Genomic DNA, 19,437 nt, shown 5'->3' on the forward strand with positions numbered 1-19,437 from the left:
CCACCAAAATTTAATAACATCAATGCCCCTCATATACAAGCCACCATGCCAAATTTCATTACTTAATCTTTACCCTATCGTGAGATATTAAGCAAACACACATACACATCCATGAATTTTATTTATTTATTCAGGTCTCAAAACATGGAGATTTGCAGAAAACTTGGGAGAATCAAATTTGACACAACTCCCATACTTTCCTTTGTTATGTATACATAACAGCTGGAAAAGTAAAATAACTCACACTCATGTCTAAAAGTGATGCATACTCTTCTGATATTACAATTGGGCACATTGGAAAAGCCCAAGCAAAAAGGCCATATAGTGTGTACGTACTGTACGTGACAGACAAAATGGTGGATTTCATCAATTACACAAATTTATTCTTTCAAATGAGAAATAAATTTATTTGAAAAAACTATTATAAAATAATTTATTAATAAATATTCAAAATTTTAAGAACTTTACAATAAAGTGATTTTTCCCCCATTTATATATTTAACCACATTATATTAATTTTAAAAATTATATTTTCTCTCTAAATAAAATATTTAGCTTAAAATCATCTTGACATGCCTTTCTGTCACAAAAGGAAAAAAATAAAAATAAAAATGACTTCATAGGAAACTGATGAATCGTCAAAAAAAATTTTTAACAAGTGGGTGAAGCCACCTAATAACATTAAAATTTTTATAATTTCAGATGATAATTTGAGGACATTGGAACGTAATTTAGAATAAAATTAAGATTAGTTTATGAATATCTTAAAAATTTGAGTGATGACATCATATCAGAAGCAGGGTTGTCCTCTTTCACATCTGCTTCTAAGGGCCCATTTACCTTTTTATTCTCTCATTATGATGTATGATCCTATGCTAATTGCCTCCCTCTTCTCAAGTTGTATCTTTGGATGCATATGGTTCTATGCCCATGATATACAGTGTATTAATTTTAATTTTTACTTGTGTAATAAGACTTATTATTCTTTTGCATCATAATATACTTTAAATCATTTAAAATCAGACCATGTAATTGTGATCATTTTTCCTACAACAATTAATGTAGACTTCTTTTATTGATAGCTGTAGTAGTTTTTAAAACTTAGAATTCCATTCCTGACTTTTTAAAATTTTTATTTAATATTAATTTTATATGTTTTTTATTTTAAGAAATATTCTAATTAGTTATGTAAAGATGTGTTATAAAAATGCATCAAAATGAAGAGAGCATCATATGATCAAACTTCCAAAAGGGGTCAGATGTAATTTCTAGTATAATATACCAATTGCCATACATTCATTTTAAAACATTTCATCATTTTAAAAATGCTATTTTAGTAAGATGGGGGGGCGTGTCTAGCCTGCGGAGGTGTTGGTGACTTTTTTGCTGAGCTGTCGTGGCGACGTTAGACATGGAATGTCGATTAAATTTTATTATTTTAAATAATAATAATGCATGTTAAATAATACGATTTATAACATTAATCCAATCGTAAAAATTAAAATTTAAAAACTTATAATTTTTTAATACACGCACATAAACACACATACATATAATAGCAGCTAGCGACGCCTATAGGGTGCACGTTCACAGATGCTGGTGGTCGGCGTGTGTCTCTTCCGACATGTTGGCTTTGCTACGATATCTTGTCGATTTCGAATAACACGTGTATTAAAATATAAGTCGGTCGTAATTCGATATACTATAGCTTATAAGGCGTTATTTAATTGATTAGTTCAGGTAAGAGAAACGATTAAATAAAATTTCGATATCGTTAAAAAATCCGTGTGTTCGTATTGTCGTCAATACTAACTTCCATTGTAAGAGTAGTTCGATAAAATTCGATTTCTATGTATACAATATATTAATTGGAGAGAATAAATGAAAAGGAAATTGATGTATATTAAAAAAAGCTGTCGTTATTATTAGATATTGAATTTGATTTAAATAGCGATTTCGTATGATTATTTATTAAAAATGGAAATAAAATGAGCTGGTGATATTTTAATTCGTTTTTTTATTATGGATTTATATACGATTGAAGATGGATTATTTTAGGATCGATGCTCAGTTAATTTAAACTATATTAGTAATAATAATTAGAAATGATGAGACTGCTACCAACTTCATTCATTAAAAATAGAATATTATATATAAATTTGACCAAATATAAAGTGATTAAGCTATAAATTTTTTTTTATTTTAACATAATTGAATACTTTGTTGCTTTTTTTATTCTGGCTTTTTAATTTTTATTAGGCCTTGGTTGTATTTTTGTTTGTTAGGCCTTTTAATGTAAACATTGATCATTTACAATTTAGGCATAGATTCTAGTTATATTTTAATTCAATTATTTATTTATTTTATCAAGTAGAAAAAAACACGTAAATCATTATTTTCATTATTGATATTCTCATCTAATGCTTGCTTTATGTTAAACTTAGTCTTCACTATTCGCACAAACTATGTTTTTTATATTAAGTATATTTGAAATAACTTTACATTTTAGATATTACTGTATATATTTCTTTGTAATTTTACTGGTATAACTGTTTTATAGTTGAAAGATACATTTATATTTTATTAGAAGTTTAAAATATTTCAGTTAGTTATATTTTTGTTGAAATTATAATGGGACTTGAGTAAATATCTAATGAAAAGTAACAAGATAAATAATATAACACTAAAATAAATGTGTTTGATTCTATTTGAGTTTTAAAATTATACTCATGATAGATGTAGAATTAAATTAGCTATTCTTTGATTACTAAGTAAGTGTTTATAATCATGGATTCTAAATCAAGTATAAATTCTTTGAAAATTTGATTGTTGAAAAATGAAGTCACATATTTTATTATGTAGCCTTTTATTTATTACTAAATCAAAATGTTTTTCATTTATTGATGCCAAATAGGATTAGAATGAACAATTCATGATAAGCTATAAATGAAACACAATCAAAAGACATGATATTCTTATCATATGAAAATTATTCCTTTTAATAAATATTGATTGCAATGATGCAATTACTAATGAAATAATTATTGAATAAAGGAAAAGTTTCTATTAATGAAGCAACAGTTCTCTCTACTTTTAGATGATTTATGTTTATATTGATTCATTGCTTGACTTTCTTCTTTTTCATACCATTGATAGTTTCATTGTAATTCAATTGTTTATTAGAAATCTTAAATTACAGCAGTACTATAAATATGTTTACACATTAATGCATTTCAATCAAATCATTACTTGATTTTTTGTTTAGAACTATAAAATTTAAATAAAATCTTAATATAGTTTTTATAAAATTTAAATAAAATGTCATTTTAAACAATGTTAGCATATGTAATTTTTTATTTTAAAAAAGTGAACAAAGAAATTACTTATAAGAAGTCAGTGAGTAATATTTGTGTGTGTATTTTATCTCATAAGTAAAGTTATTTGACGTGGAAAGACAGATTGTATTATTAAATAGTAACACAGTAACAGTAAAATATAAAAAAGGATTTTCACTCCAATTTTTTAAAATATACATTTAAAAGAATGAATGTTATATGAATGATATTAGTTATGGGAATGAAAATTATAAATTATTTATTGTTATTAAAAATTAAAAAAAGAAGAGGAGAAAATTGAATGCAACATATGCCTTCTTTGTCTTAACAGGTCTTTAAAAAGATTAAGGCTGGCCATTGTAAATAAATAGGAGATTCCAATAAATGAAAAATGGAATACTTAATTAAAATGTAATGAAAATATAAATCAGAAGAATAAAACTTATACCTGAATAAATAGTACTTCTATGGGTTAACAAACTTTTTAACTTAATTGGGCAGGCATAAGTGAGATGAATAGAATTAAAAACTAGGTAGGTCTTTGTTTCAATGAAAATATTTATTCCAGAATTTGAACTTTTTCAAATTTTTAATTTAAATATGTTATAATTATTGCTAATTTGAATGTGTTCTAAATTTTAATTAGTTGTTTTCTCCCCCCTTTTTTTAAATGTAATAATTCGGAAAGTTTTCAAGTGAAAATTTGTATATTATAACAAATTCTTATTCAATATCATAAATTTGTTTAATGTTAATTTGTGGAAACTAATGAGTGTCTTTACTATGTATGTTGAAAATCTGGTTTAAATGAAAATTTTTAATTTCTGCAAAGTAAATTTGATTTCAATAAACTATATATTGAATCTGAATATAAGTAATTTTTAAAACAATAAAAAATTCTAATTATTGATAAAAGAATTAATTTATAAACAAGTCAATATAATTTACTAATTGTTAGTAATTTCAATGTCAATTTGTTTTTAATGCAAAGAATTCAAATTAAATTATTTGAATTATTTAATTATATTTAAATTGCTTCAAAGAAACTTTTTTAGAAAATTTTTAGTTATCTCAAATATTTTTCAAGATAGTTGTTAAAAATTTATAGTAGTTGTAGTTAGTTTATTTCCTTAAATTTATATAATTCTGCAACATATATATTTGAGCTGCTGGAGGAACAAAATGGCAAATGCCAAAATGAAAGTTTTAAAATACAGCAAAAATAAAATTGTGATTGAACCATACATGTGAATAATTTTATTGCAACATCAGTTTTTACTGAAAATGTTTTACAATCAATCTAATTTCATGATGATATAATTAGAACAAAGAGCCAAAAGATTACACCTGGACAGTGGCCCTTACCATTATGTTTTCCTGAGCAGCTTATTTATATTGGAAATTTTTAATTGAATGAATTGATAACAGTTTTTCTAATAAAAGAAATAGTTTACATTTATTAATGGTTTAAGTTTATTGACTAAAGTGAATATGAAATATTTATGTCAAATATAAATTCTGAAAAAAATTTATAATGAAATAGTATAATTTTAATTCACTGCACAATGAAATTTATTTTTCAACTTCTATTAGCATGTGAGTTTAGAACATCTTAAATTACAGTCACATTTCAAATTATGATAGTGTCTTTTTCATGAAATTTTTTTATTTATTTTTTGTTTTATGGCCTCAGTGATCATCCTTTTTTGTGTGATTGATTTCATTAATTTTCTGCTAATAAACAGCAATTTTCAAATGTTTCCAGAAAAAAAAAAATGTAATANATAAAAAGATATTTAAAGTTTCTAATCAAAATTATTAAGGCTGAAGATATAACAACAAAACTGCTCTTCGTACTATATCAGAAATCAAGAGAAATAGACATAAGACGAAGTTGGATAATTCAGCTATCGAAGATAATAAATAAATATGGATTTTCTATTAAACTGTTTATGGATCGTACGTATGATATAGAGCATTATAGTAAAGAAATAGTACATAGAGTTATGGAATACTCTATTATCCAAGATATTGAAGACATACAAAAACGAGAAAAGACAAGCTGGTATGCAACAATTTTAAATTATCCAGTAAACAACAACTATATATTGACAAACATAGCTTTTAACGTTAAAAAGTTTTTTATACAGATTAGGTTAAATAAATATGGAATGATCATAAATGACAAATATATAGATTACACTCAATCAAAATGTCCAAATTGCACCAAAAATCTATCTAAAATTCATATTTTATGTGAAAATTGTGACGAAAAGGATAAACTGCAAAGACTCCAGATTGGGACGCTAGCGAAATGTACTAGTGAGATGGAAATGTACAAGACATTAGATAGTGCTGATGTTAACACGATTTATATATTATATAACTATGTTAAAAAACTAATTAAATAATAATTATGTCAAATTTTTAATGTGGTTATATAGACTAATAAATAGAAAATATTAATAATGTTAAAAAATTACTATATGAGATGTTAATATGCGTTTATTCAAAATTAAAACGCCCTTGTAACAGGCGAAAGCCTTCTACGCCAATAAAGATTACTTACTTACTTACTTACTTATTTTAGTAAGATAATATTATGAATTTGAGTGAACCATTTGTAATACTAACAAAAACAAAATTTTTTCAAAATAATTTAACTATTTCTGAACTCTTCATAGTAATAACTCTATATATAATGAACAACTATCTGATATTTTTGTAACCAAACAATCTGCCAGATTATCTGTCATGCTATATTAAGGCTAATAACTAATTAGATACAAATCAGTTTGGCTAGAGATAGATGATTAACTACCATTTTCAGTTTCATTTATGTCTTCTTCTATTCCAGTTTATTGTTTTGTAATTATTTGTTTATTGTCTTGGACCAAAATCAAGTCTAAATTGTTTGATTGTTTTCAGCTATATTAAAGTTAATATCTAATTAATTAAATATCCAAATTTGATCTAAGTTGCTTCTCTTTAGGCCAGATTCTCTTGTGTAAAGATCAGTAATTAGAAAGTGATATATGTTTTTTCTAAAACCTAACATTCCCATTTGCATTTACAAATGACACGCTAATAAGTTGTAACATATTTTTCAATTAAAGTTATTCAAAATTCTAAAAAGGAGCTTGAAAAGGTTTCAATTGATCAACTCTTATAGATACAATAAAAATCATTTATTTTAATCACTTGGACTTGCCAATACTGATAACAATAATTAAATAATAACATTAACAGGATAAGTAAATAAGACGGCAATTAATATGTAAATTTTGGTTCTGTTGACTGACATTAAAAGAACATGTTAAAACAATTAAAAAATTACGTAACCTGGTGTTTATTAATATTATTGTTATTAATATGAATTAATTACTACTAAGTAATTCATCCAATATTGTTTGCTTTCTATTTTTTCAGTATTGTCTTTACATACAGTGTATACTTACAGTTGCCAGATGACCTTTATTTTATTAAACTGTTCTTGTTCTTTACTCAAATGAAGAACAGCACAATTTTTTTTATCTTTATTTTCAATGTCTGTGTTTTGTAATGGCAATGATAGATTTCTGTATAGGCATATTCCTATCCTTATGTATAAATCTATATCTTTCCCCTGTAGAAAGCTATGGTTTACATTAAATATTATAAACTCTAAATTAAACTAAAATTTGCAAATATTTATACTCAGTATGAAAATTATAATTTTTAAATCAAAATCTAAACAATAGAGAAGTTGCGGCTGACATTTTCATTGCGAAAATGTGTACGTCGGACGTTCGGCACCGCCTTCCTGTAAGCCTAGAAGTTTGACAATGACGTTTGGAATGTCAGTGGTATCATGCTTGATGTATCAAATGACATTATCAAACTTCTAGGCTTACAGGAAGGCGGTGCCAAACATCCAACGTACACGTTTTCGCAATGAAAACGTCGGCCGCAACCTCTTTAATATAAACAGAACATTTAGGCATTGACTAAAAAAATTAAATTAAATGATGTTAAATGAGTCAAAGTTCAGTAGCATTAATCATTTTAAGTGTCCTTTAATTCAGTCACAGAAATCAAGCAACTCTAGGTATAACTGACATAAGAAATGCCAACTATTTAAAATGCAAATAATAATAATAAAATTAATATTCGAGCATTGGTTAAAACTGACAATGATTGCATGCCACATTTTCCAGCAAATAGTATGAAAAGAATGTTTTTTGCCTATTTATTTGCATGTAGTGATAGCTATTAGTAAATTCTGATTACAATAAATAAAGTTTATATTAGGTTATTTAAATTTATATGTCTTGAAACGTTAATTTTAGAATGTAATGTTAGAAGACTGATAACATTCATAATTACAATAAGTGAATTCTACAGTATTTGATATAACCATCAAATGCATGAGCTACCTATTTTAATGAAATATGTTACTTAACTAAAGCATATTACTATCTTAAATTTTTTTAAATTTGTTTTTGAAGTTGCAATTTATTATTTTTCTATATCAGGCATGGCCAACATACAGCCCGCGGGCCAGATCCGGCCCATCTAATGAATTTATGTGGCCCGCGATCAGTCTTTCAAATAGCTCAATGAAAACTTCTGATGCCCAAAAAAAAAAAGAAAAAAAAAAAAGGTCGACAGGTTGCGCACGATATTCCCGGACAAAATTAATAGTTCACCCGNAATTTGAGGACATTGGAACGTAATTTAGAATAAAATTAAGATTAGTTTATGAATATCTTAAAAATTTGAGTGATGACATCATATCAGAAGCAGGGTTGTTAGAGTTAACCCTCCATTACAAATCTCTTAAGTACAGTATAGAGTGTTGATAAAGCATGATAATGTGAGAAATGTATCTGTAATCTCTATCTACAATTCAGTCTCTACGGGGTGACACCACAATGAGATCTCGTACCACCTCAAAATCATCTTAGGGCAACCTTTGGTTTGGCCTGTGGAAAAAGTTTTCTTTCCAATTTGGCCCGGGGGCAAAAACTGTATACATATTTCAAGCATAAATATCAAGATTTGAAAAAAATTGGAACGATAATTGAAAGTTCTACTCACAATTCTTTAGACTGGAATGTAAGTATATAGTACTAAAGCACTTCAGAATCTTAAATAAAATCTCCAGTAAGTCATCACCCATAAAAAGGCTAATGTTTTCAATCCTCCATCTAGTATTGAAAACATTAGTCTTTCTATAGGTGGTGACTTACTGGAGTTTTTATTTAAGGTGGTTCTGTAAGTGTTTTAGTACTAGTAATTGAAAGTTGACCACATACATTTTTCATCCATAAAAAAACTTTTTACAAGAAACAATGAAGTTAATTTTCTTATTTTAATTTTAAAAAATAAAAATAATTAAAAATATAAACAAACAGATCATAGCAAATGCCAAGTAAATTTCCATTTTCTAGGATATGTTTTTAATTTATTTTACAAATCGTTTTCACCATAGCCCAAAAAAAAAAAAAAAAAAAATAGCTTCTATCATAAAAGAGTATTGTACTACAGTTGAGTTTTGGAAATGTGACTCTTGATGACTAAACATTCTGTAAAACTTGTCGTATCATTTTAAAAATAAATACATGTACTATAATTTTTATCTCTAAGTTAACACTAAGGTGAAATAAATTGTTCTTCACTGGTAACGCTTCATGATAATCATTTCCATGTGTTAACAAACAATATAATTTTTTTTCCATGATATCGCTGCAAAATGCCACTAACTCAACAAGTTGTCACTAAATAGTCAACAATTTTTTAAATTAAAATTTAACTAAAAATAGAAATAATCACTACTGATACATAGTTAATATATAAAATATCTTCACAAAAATTCCACTATTTAAAGTAGCATCATCGCTATGTTGTAAAACTCATCATTTTCAGTAACTCCTCATCATCTCAGTCCACATTAAATTAAATTTGTGAGACTCTGCTGTACTTCGTAAATCAAATGTACCATTCTCCTTAATGTATTCTGTTAATAGTATTTTTTACTTTTTTGGCTAGTTCTGTTTCATATAATTTGTCAATTTTTCAGAAGTCTTGATTTAACAGACTAAATAGTCTGTTAAATCAAGGTCTGTTAGTGTTGAAAGTACGTTAAATCAAATGTGCTTTGAAAATACATATTAATAGTGAACTGATTAAAATGTGCAAGATGTGTTAATATATTGTTATAATGTATAACTATGAATAAACAATATAATGTATATTGAGAAATTCATACTGATCGACTAATTGATCTTTTTAATATGTTCTATTTATAGATAAAAATAGGTTTTAAATTTTTTTTGCAGAAGAAAAATAAAACTGGAACAAGTCTATATTAAAAGACACCTTTTACACTTATGTGATCTTTTGGCTGGTACAATGTATAAATTCTTTAGATTGTAAGGTGACACAACAATCTGCTTTCACAAGTCTATCCACCTAGCCAGTGAATTTGGATTGATCATGATGTTTGCTTGATCAGATTGTGTCATTCCACCAAGCTTCAAATCTTTCTGGTACTGCACCTACAACTTGGTGGACTGTTTTCCATGACAGTTCTTTATTATATATAAAAATTAGTCTACATTGAATGCTGATCAGCATATTGTTTCAGTGGTTAGGAAAAGTATTATTGTACGTTGTTCTCCAGCAGACAAATTTTTCAAAATGCCTTTTTTTTTTTTGTCCTAGAAAGTTACTGAATGGTAACACAACTGTCTGTGATTGTTATCAATGCCTGTTCAAAGTTGTTGCCAGTATCAAATATATATAACAGGCTATTTGATATCTTGCTGGGGGTGGTTGCTATGACACTCGTGATCATTTTATTTGATTACACCTTATATGTGAAATGTGTTTGTATGTTAATAGTTATAAATTAATTCAATAGTTATTAAATATACAAAAAATCTTTTAATAAAGTTGTCTAAAATCTTGCTGTTAATAATAGTGAGATATTTTAACAAAATTATTAATAGTAAATAATAGATTTAGTAATTTAAATTAAGACCATTTTGGTGTTAAATTGTTTATTTTTGTAAAATTTACATTATCATATTTCTTTTACAGAATCAAAATAATTCTGCATGTATTCCTGAGGACACAAGCCAAATAAAAGATATATCTGTTGAAGAAACAAAACAAGAGGAAGAGAAACCTAATACATATTCTGACGTTCCTGATACAGAGAAAGATCACATAAATAATAAGATACCAGAAGTTGAAATGGCACAAGGTGATGATGTTACAGAAACCTTTCTTGATAAAGATATTAAAAAAGTTAGTATACCAGAGACTTCAGAAGAAAACCCTGATACTAATGATATAAATTATGACAATGAAAAAACTAATGTAATTAATGAAACATTAGATTATGCCAATAAACAAGTACCTTATGGACAGCTTAAAGAAGCTTCTTCCATTAGTGATAAAGAGCATACGAAAAGCAAACCAGTTAAATTAAAAAGAAAAAAGCTGGAGGAATTGCCCAAACCTGCAGAATCTGTTGCTGATAATCAGACTTACATGACTAAAGATGATCAGAAGAGAAAATGGAATGAACATAAAACTAATAAAAATTCAGAAAAGGATGATGATTATAGTTCTGGAAGAAAAGATAATGAAGATAATCTTAAGTCAAATCCAAATTCAGAGTTTCAAGGAAAGATGAAAGATGATGACAATGATGATGATATGGAAATAGATTCCAAGGAAACCAATAAAAATAAAAATATTAATAGCAATTATAAGAGAAAAACTCCAAAGAAAAGAAGTTCATCTTCAGATAGCAGTTCTGAAGATGATAAACGTAAAAGCAGAGAAAGAAAAGGGCACAATAAAAGAAGTTCAAGCTCAAGTAGTGATAGTAGTGAAAGTAACACAGAGAAATCAAAATCGAAAAGGAGGAGAATTGAGAGTGATAAAAGTAAATCTCACAATATTGAAAGTAGTGATGAAAATAATTATATTAGAAAAGAAAGGAGAAGAGAACATTCAAATAGTAGTGAAAGTTCTGATAGTCAAGAAGCAAATCGAAGATGGGGAAGAAAAAGTAAAAATAAAAATGAAAACAGAGAAGATAGAAGTGATTCACATTATAGAAGTTATGGAAATAGGAATTATCAGAGTACTAGTCCAGGGTATAGAAAGCTTGAGCAAAAATATGATTCATCAGTCAATCAAAATCGACATGAAGAGCATAATAGGAAGTCAAGTCCAAAAGAGCAGAAGTAAGTAAATAAATTTTTTATTTTGTCGATTTAAAGTATTACAGCCTCAAACACTAATTTAAAAATTTAATGAAATGAAACAATATAATCTATGAACTTGATAATGTTATAGCAGAATTATTTTTTAAAATACTTTCCACAATTTTATGTAGATAACCATATGTTATCTGTATTTAAAAGTTGATTTGAAAGCAGATGCAGGTTATGCAATGTGCATTACTGTCAGTTTTAACTGGTAACTGTGAATTCATCAAACAGCTTTTCTTTTGTCTAAACTTATTAAGAGCATCTTTAGAAAATGTGAAAAATCTTTTGTATGCCATAGACATACTGCAGTTTGAAAAAGTTATAAACCTATAAATTCCCACTATCATCCATTCATCTGTCTGTCCTTCCTTAATCTTGAGAATGGAGTTAGATAGATGAAAGACAAGACCTTAGGAGCAGGAGGCTCTGATAAACTATATATGAATTTCCAATACAAACTGGAAGTCATGTTATTTCTATTTTAAAATTTTCCCCTAGATAGATGACTGGCACAACTCTTAAAGAAAAAGTGTGATGTACAGGGCAAGACACTACAGTAATAATTTGAGGTGGAGAGCACACATTTTAAATTAAATAGATGAAAAATTGCAGCCTGGCATTATGATGATGTCACAATAAGTAATTGCTTGTTTGTCGTCATAATTTTTCCTGAAACATGTAAATGAATACTCACTTTTAGTATTCTCCTATTTACTTTGTGTCAATCCATGCTTTAATTGATATTGTTAGATACTTCTATCTAAATTTGTATCTTGAAAGCTGGTAAGTTTCAGGTAATTTTCTCTATATATATAACAATCAAAACTTCAGACTATGAGGTGTTAAATATTATTAAAAATAATTTATTCTTGCGAGCGCTTTCGACGTAAATATGCACGTCGTCTTCAGGCAATTCAAAATCGAACAGAGAATTTGAACCATACTTAAATGTATGGTTCAAATTATAGTAAGGTAGTATGGTAGTATGGTTCAAGTTAATGTATATTTAAACATTAACGATATTAGCCGTTTTTTGAATATAACTATTATAAATAAGATTTAAATTTTAGAATTAAAAACATTTAAAAATATTTAAAATTGGTACGCATGTGTTTTAAAACAAATAAACTTCGATTGGAATGGCTATTAATTATTTTGTAAATGCGAAAAACTGGCGCGCATGCACCTTAACATGCATAACATAAGAGCCAATTAGGGTGGCTATTAAGAACAAGTAAATTTTACATTTTAAATTAAAATTAAAAACCCTTTGTAAATACGTATAAAATTTTTGGCACGCATGCGCCTTAACATAGACAGCATAGAAACCGAACAGAATAGATCCATAAGTGCTAGTTTACATTAATATTTAAATATTAAAGACTAAAGCATGGGACATAATTTAAAATACATAAAACACGTAAAAAGACGCACATAAAGAGGCCGACACGTATGCGCTTTGAGTCATGTAGGAGGTGCGGGAAAAGAATGTAAAATTATTGTTGATTTTTTAACCGCCTGTATATATTAATCCAGACGTCCGGTAAGTCGAGGGTAGGGGAGTTGCACGGGGAGAGCAGTTTTGTGAGGATGGCCTCCCAAATATATATCAAGCTCCCTTCATCACAACGTTTGAGTATTTCCACCCGATTCCAAAGCGCTATGTGATGTTGTTGTATCACCAATTTGGAAAGTTCCGTGTCGCAATTGCCAAGTGCCACCGAACGTTGGTGTTCAGATATGCGGGCAGCCAGCATTCTGGTAGTCGCTCCTATATAATTGGTGCATAGTCCTGATATTGGATTCTGCAGGGGAACGGAGTATACACCAGATTTTTCCAGGGTGGAAATAGCATCTCTATCATTACATAAGATTCGTCGCAGACATGGTCGTGGGGCAATAGGTAAACGAAAGCCATTCTGCCTAAAGATCCGGCAGATCCGGGCCGTGAAGCGTCCACAGTATGGGAGTGAGGGACGGAGCGTTGTCCAATCCATTGGTCTGCGCAATGTGGTGGCAGGGAAGAGAGACTGTATGACTCTATTTTTAACATGGATGTATTTGGAGGCACTAAATCCGGCCGCATACACCGCTGTGCGGACAGCTTCCAGTTTGGTATTGATAAGTTGTTGTGTCGATGGTAGTAAGAATGCCCGTCTGATCAAGGGAGCTATGGCCGCATTAATGCTTGATTGAGATAACTGTTGGCGTGACATCCAACCCCAGTACTTAATACTCCTAACTATATATATTATTTATAACAACACTCAAGAACTGTTTAGAAGCCAACTATTGACTTTGTCCTATCTTAGTTCTCTATAGCAAATACAAGCTAAGTTACCAACTCTCAAACTCATGTCATTGGTTATTATTGACATTGAAAATTTTTCCAATTTAATTTTTTTACTGTTCTAGCTAATATAGTAATAAATACTATGATGGATTTAAATAATAATATCCTTTGATAAATAAAACAAATGAAACAATAAAAAATTTATCATTTAATGGCTGTTTCATTTTTAAAACATAATACAGTCTAGGCAGTTCCATATCAAATATTGTTTTTACACATTTCGTTTGTGTTAAAATTATATCTACAATGGACTTCTAACTAAAATGAAAAAAAAAAATGTTTGATATATCTAAACTGCATAGACTGCTAGATTTAGGTTTTCAATGGCTACTTCAGCAATATGAGTAACATAAAAAAAATATATATATATTTCTGTTTTTCTTTTTTAGCAATTTTTTATAGGATATACACTGGTTAATCGCAGGAAGTTATACTAATATGTTTCATTATGTCATATCAACATTTCTGAAATTATAATTAAAATAAAGATTGAACTAATGAATTAAGTTGCTATTTTTAAAAATTAGCAGTATTAATTGTTTAATGACTGGTTTAGTTTGAAAATGTGATTTCTTGTATATGAAATAACAATCTAATCTCAGAGATATAGCCATTTGCTAGTTTGACATGTCCATTTGATTCTCAGGTGTTATTGGAACTATTGCCAAATCATAGACAAGTTTTCATCTAGTTCAAATTACAGTTTTCAGTAAATTTAGTAGAAATTCACCCATTTGGCAACCTGACTACTAGCAACAGCAATCACAGGTGTTTTGATCAGTAGTACAACTTGTTTTGCAGTTGACTCCATGCTGTCTTATTTATGCATGCAATTATTTTCATTACATCATTTGTATTCAATTTTTTTTTTTTTTATTGTGTTTAAATCATGAGTTCATCAAAATGTGTGTCTTTCAATAATCTGGGGACCTATTATGAACTATTCCGATAACTCAGCGAAAGCGATACACGAGACACTAGATAAGTCCCCTTAGCGAAAGGCAGTTAACGAACCTTAGACAAATCGCTATTCTGTGCTCCACATTAAGTGGGTTTCACTACAGGTAGTTGATCGAGATGCATCTGGTTTCCATGCTATCGATAGCTATTATGCTTTAACCAATCACAGTTTAGTTAACATTGCATTTTTGTCATGTGACTGCAACCCGCCATTTTCTAAGTGAAGCATGCGGTTTTAGCATTGTCGTGTACCAGCGCTAGTGAAATAGTTTCGTTTTAAAATGTCGAAGAAAGGACAACAAAGCCAGCAAACTACAAGTTGCCAGTTTGAGATGCTTGTTAATTTTATGGAAGACAACCCTAAATTAATGTCAGGGAAGATAGATGCTTCCTTTACTGTAAAAGATCGCCAGAAATTGTGGCAAGAAATAACTGACCGTCTGAATTCCGATGGAGTCGGCTCACAAAAAGATCCAGAAAGATGGCAAAAAATAACTGATAGCTTTGAATATAAATATATGACTATCATTTTAATCTATACATATGCGAATGAAACCTATTTCATAAATAATGTTCATATTATAGCTACTTACTTTAAATTTTTACAAGAAAGCAATTACAATATTCATAAATAGTTAAGGTAATTATTTTTAAGCAATACAACAACATAGTTTATTAACTCTCTCTCCAATTGCTCGTGAAGTAAAATCATTCTTACACCAAAAGACGCCATGTTGTTTACACTTTTGTTACGTTCCTAACGGCAGCTCGAGAGTGATCAATAACAAAAGCTTAGTTATCGCATGTGGCTATTGGAACTGAAAACGAAACATACGGCTTGGAATAGCATTTTCACAGTTGATTAAACGCAAATCACATGGTTCCGATAGAAACTGGTTTTTATTGTATTCGTTAGCTTAACGATACTATTCAGAATAGGTTCCCTAGTAATCTTCTTAATCTGGTACTGTTCCAATCCTATGTAAGTCAGATTACCAAGATTATATTGTTTACATAAGTTTTGATATAGATGATTTTGAATATTTGTGCAGTTTTAAATACATTGCTATCTATTTTTTTTACTTTTGGTGACCATATTTCGAAAATTATAAATAGGACACACATGAATTAAAATATTTTTAACAATTTGGATTAGATTTTAAGCTAAAAAATTTAACAAAAAATTTCTATAAATTTTTAACTTGGTTTGTTACAAGCATTTCAAACTTTGAGTATTTTTTCTGTTTGAATGAAGTATGCTAATGTTGCTAAATATGAAAATTTATGCAAAATAAAATAATATGTATAAATAGTTGCCATATTGATATTAATTTTCAAACTTTTATGATTCTTAAAAAGTAAAAAATTTAAATTTATTTATTAATATTTCTTAAAATATAATACAACAAAAAATTCACTTATATTAATAATGATACTACAGTTTATGAATAAGGGAGTCATATTTCAGAGCTGTGCTATTTAAATTTTTTTGTTTATTTGTTTATATCAGATGTAATATATATTTATTAATTTTGTTTTAGAGATGTGTTTGTGTATAGATAATATATGGCAACCTTATCATTAGAACTATTATTATTATTAAGCTAACAACCAATTACAAAACTTTATAACTTATTTGAAATCTCCAAAACTTTAAGTTAAACAATATCTGACAATACATCTTAGCTATGGATAAGAATTCATGTTGAGAAAAAGAAAAAAATAGCATTATCAATATTGGTATCAGGAATGTTTTGGGTACAATACTTAATAAAATAACTTATCAAATTAAAAGAATTATAAAAATTACTCTTTTTGATGGAGAAAAACTACATCTCAAAATTAATTAATGGAAACATACAAACTTGTGGTATAAAATGATTTTTTTTTTTAAAAAAAAAGCAAAAACTAAAATAATTCTGATGTACAAATTTGTAGAAAAGAATATTGACAAATTATATTCTGAACTGAAAGCAGAAGTGATATATTTGTTTTATTGTTTTCTACAGTACATACAGTAGAATTGTTACCATACCTATTGCAAAGGTATTATTTGAAATGGCTACTGTTACTATTCAAACAGTTGTTTATACACCACAGCATCATTGTCTCATAAGTTCAAACAAAAATGCCAGATTCTGTTTTTAAAAAAATTTTAAACGACTTTTCTACAACTTTAAGAAACTTTTTCTCATAAATGAGAGGCGATTCATTGTCATAAATAAATTTTACAATTTTGAATGTCAAAAATCCCATTAATTAGTACTAAAAATAGTCATTTGTGATGTTGGCAATGACTTAAATTTTATTTCTATTAATCAGTGTATTACGTTAAGTGTATAATTGTATATTCTATCTTATGATGATGACTTAAATTAAAATCTTCCTTTACACTCGTTGCCATAAAAATTAGTTCACCAAGGAATTGTCAGAATTCAACGAAATTGTACATATATGAGGGTAATTGTGATATAAGTAAGTGATTACAAAATGAAAGCAAAAGGATTGTTTATTGCAGGAAAAACTACAAATGAAAGGATGTTCTACTACCCTGTTGGGCCATCTCTAGCATGAATACATGATGTGATACGGGCAGGCATGGAAGCATACAGGTGCTGTATGGCATCTCGCAGCATCTTGTTTACAGTTGCTGCAAGCAGTCCTCTAATTCAGCCAAACTCCTAGGCTGTCCAGTTTGCATCCCAGTGATCCCAGACATGTTCAGTTGGATTTGAAGGAAATAACATTTTGGTTTATTTGTCTGAAAAACCCCTTTTAAGTTGTCATAAAAGTGAATTTTATATTTGTTTAACCTGTTCCGTGTTATTCTGAGTTATCTCATGCTGAAAAATAAAGACCTGGTCTGTTGGACCTGAGATATCTCGTTTCTGCATTGGAATGTTTATGACACTAGATCTCGCTACTCGTCATAATTATCATATTAAAACTAACTTCTGAAAAATAAATTTTTGTTTTTACATTTTTTAATATGTCTATTTTGTTTGTGCAAAATAAAAAATAATTTTGGATGATACAATAGCAACGATTATTTTTTTTTTCTAAAACGTGTAATTTTCGTTAGGTAACATTTAACTTAAATTTATGTTACATCAACAAAAATTCAACATGAGTGACACACATCGGAGAAATGTTTCAACATAGGATAGTGTGAGGGCCCGGATTTAAGATTCGAATATTTTTATTCATTAGATTAAAAGTTAGGGTTAACACAAAAAAGGGAAAAACAACCGACAAATTTTCTCATAAAAATCGCTCATAAAAACTCCGTTCCCACGACAATACTTCCTTGTAGAAGATGATTTAACTGTTGTGTCATAAGTTTGTCACTTCGCCCATCATTGGTCAACGAAGATCATCACCTGTGACGTACATGGGGAAATCTCGAAAAGAGAGCCCCCATATAAAAGACAAGTGCGATGACAACAAGGGGGAAAATTACGTTCTTTTCTCTATACTGTGAGTGTGTGCCCGTGGATTTACCTGCATCTCGTCGCCACCGTCTTTAATAGACTTTGAACATCGACTTCGAACTTTTTGAACTTGGAAGGACGAACCTCGGATCAACGTAATAACAACCTAATCAGAGGTATTTATCCTACACGCAAGGATATGTAAGCTCTCTCGCTATTCGAATATTCCAAACTTGCGGTTAGGGGCGCGACTACTTTATATTTTGCCTGCTACTTATGAACTATACAGATTGAACCCCCGAGAGGGATTTGTATTCAAATTATTAACTATGTATAAATGTACGGAATAAACGGGTATTTTGTTAACGAACGATTGGAGTACATTTCTTCCACCATTATCTCCTCCATACTGAACCCGAAGTCCTCGACGAGATCGCTTGTGATAATTCCTCCCCATCTATCCACGATAAATTGATAGATTGGTGTCAGATCCTGACAGGTGAAAGAATCTAACGATCCTTTCTCCTAACCCTTTTTTCTCCCATCCTTTAGACAAGCGAGACCGGACCTCAAGGTCTTGAGTCGAGTAAGTGGTAGGAGAGGAACATCCTCGTAAATATCCTACCCCCGATTAGTCTCACAATAGGTTAACTCTATCATAGAAAATATAATTAATTGAAAAATTTCAGAATTCCCAAAATTGTTCAAGTGAATTATTTAAAATAATATAAACTTAATAGGTTTGAAATATTTATTAGAAATTTATGTTACATTTATTTTACACTATATCCTCAATGTTCATGGATGTCAGTGTTTGGAAATTCAATCATTCGTGATTGGAAATATATGTACCAAAATTTTAATTCTTGTGAAAGGTTTCAACCTTTTGGGAAATAGAACACATATCACTGTAAACTGGAGTTAGCATTGTGCCTTCTTGAACATCCCAATTTGCACAGATGCTAAAAGTTCACTGCACTCACTCATTTTATGGTGTATGTTATAAGTTCTCTTACTGTGGTTTTTTTTGTTGCTAAAATAAAATGACTTTTGCAGCATTATAAACCAATTGCATACTATATTTATTT

General features: G+C 28.7%; 1 protein-coding gene across 6 annotated transcripts in view; it reads left to right on the forward strand.

Annotated features, from left to right (window-relative positions):
- LOC111630578 (apoptotic chromatin condensation inducer in the nucleus-like) overlaps positions 1-19,437 on the forward strand; it is a 107,604-nt gene that overhangs the window by 48,573 nt on the left and 39,594 nt on the right. For all 6 annotated transcript variants that reach the window (XR_002757547.1, XR_002757548.1, XR_002757549.1 and 3 more), the window contains exon 4: positions 10,419-11,578. Coding sequence is in view for 2 of the 6 variants with exons in the window: in XM_023374692.1 (XP_023230460.1) it covers positions 10,419-11,578 (1,160 nt within the window). In the remaining 4 variants the exon portion in view is untranslated. The remainder of the gene's footprint in view (positions 1-10,418; positions 11,579-19,437) is intronic.

The sequence above is a fragment of the Centruroides sculpturatus genome, unplaced genomic scaffold (genome assembly GCF_000671375.1).
Source record: "Centruroides sculpturatus isolate CEXI.00-Female unplaced genomic scaffold, Cexi_2.0 scaffold607, whole genome shotgun sequence".
Classification (NCBI taxonomy): Eukaryota; Metazoa; Arthropoda; class Arachnida; order Scorpiones; family Buthidae; genus Centruroides; species Centruroides sculpturatus.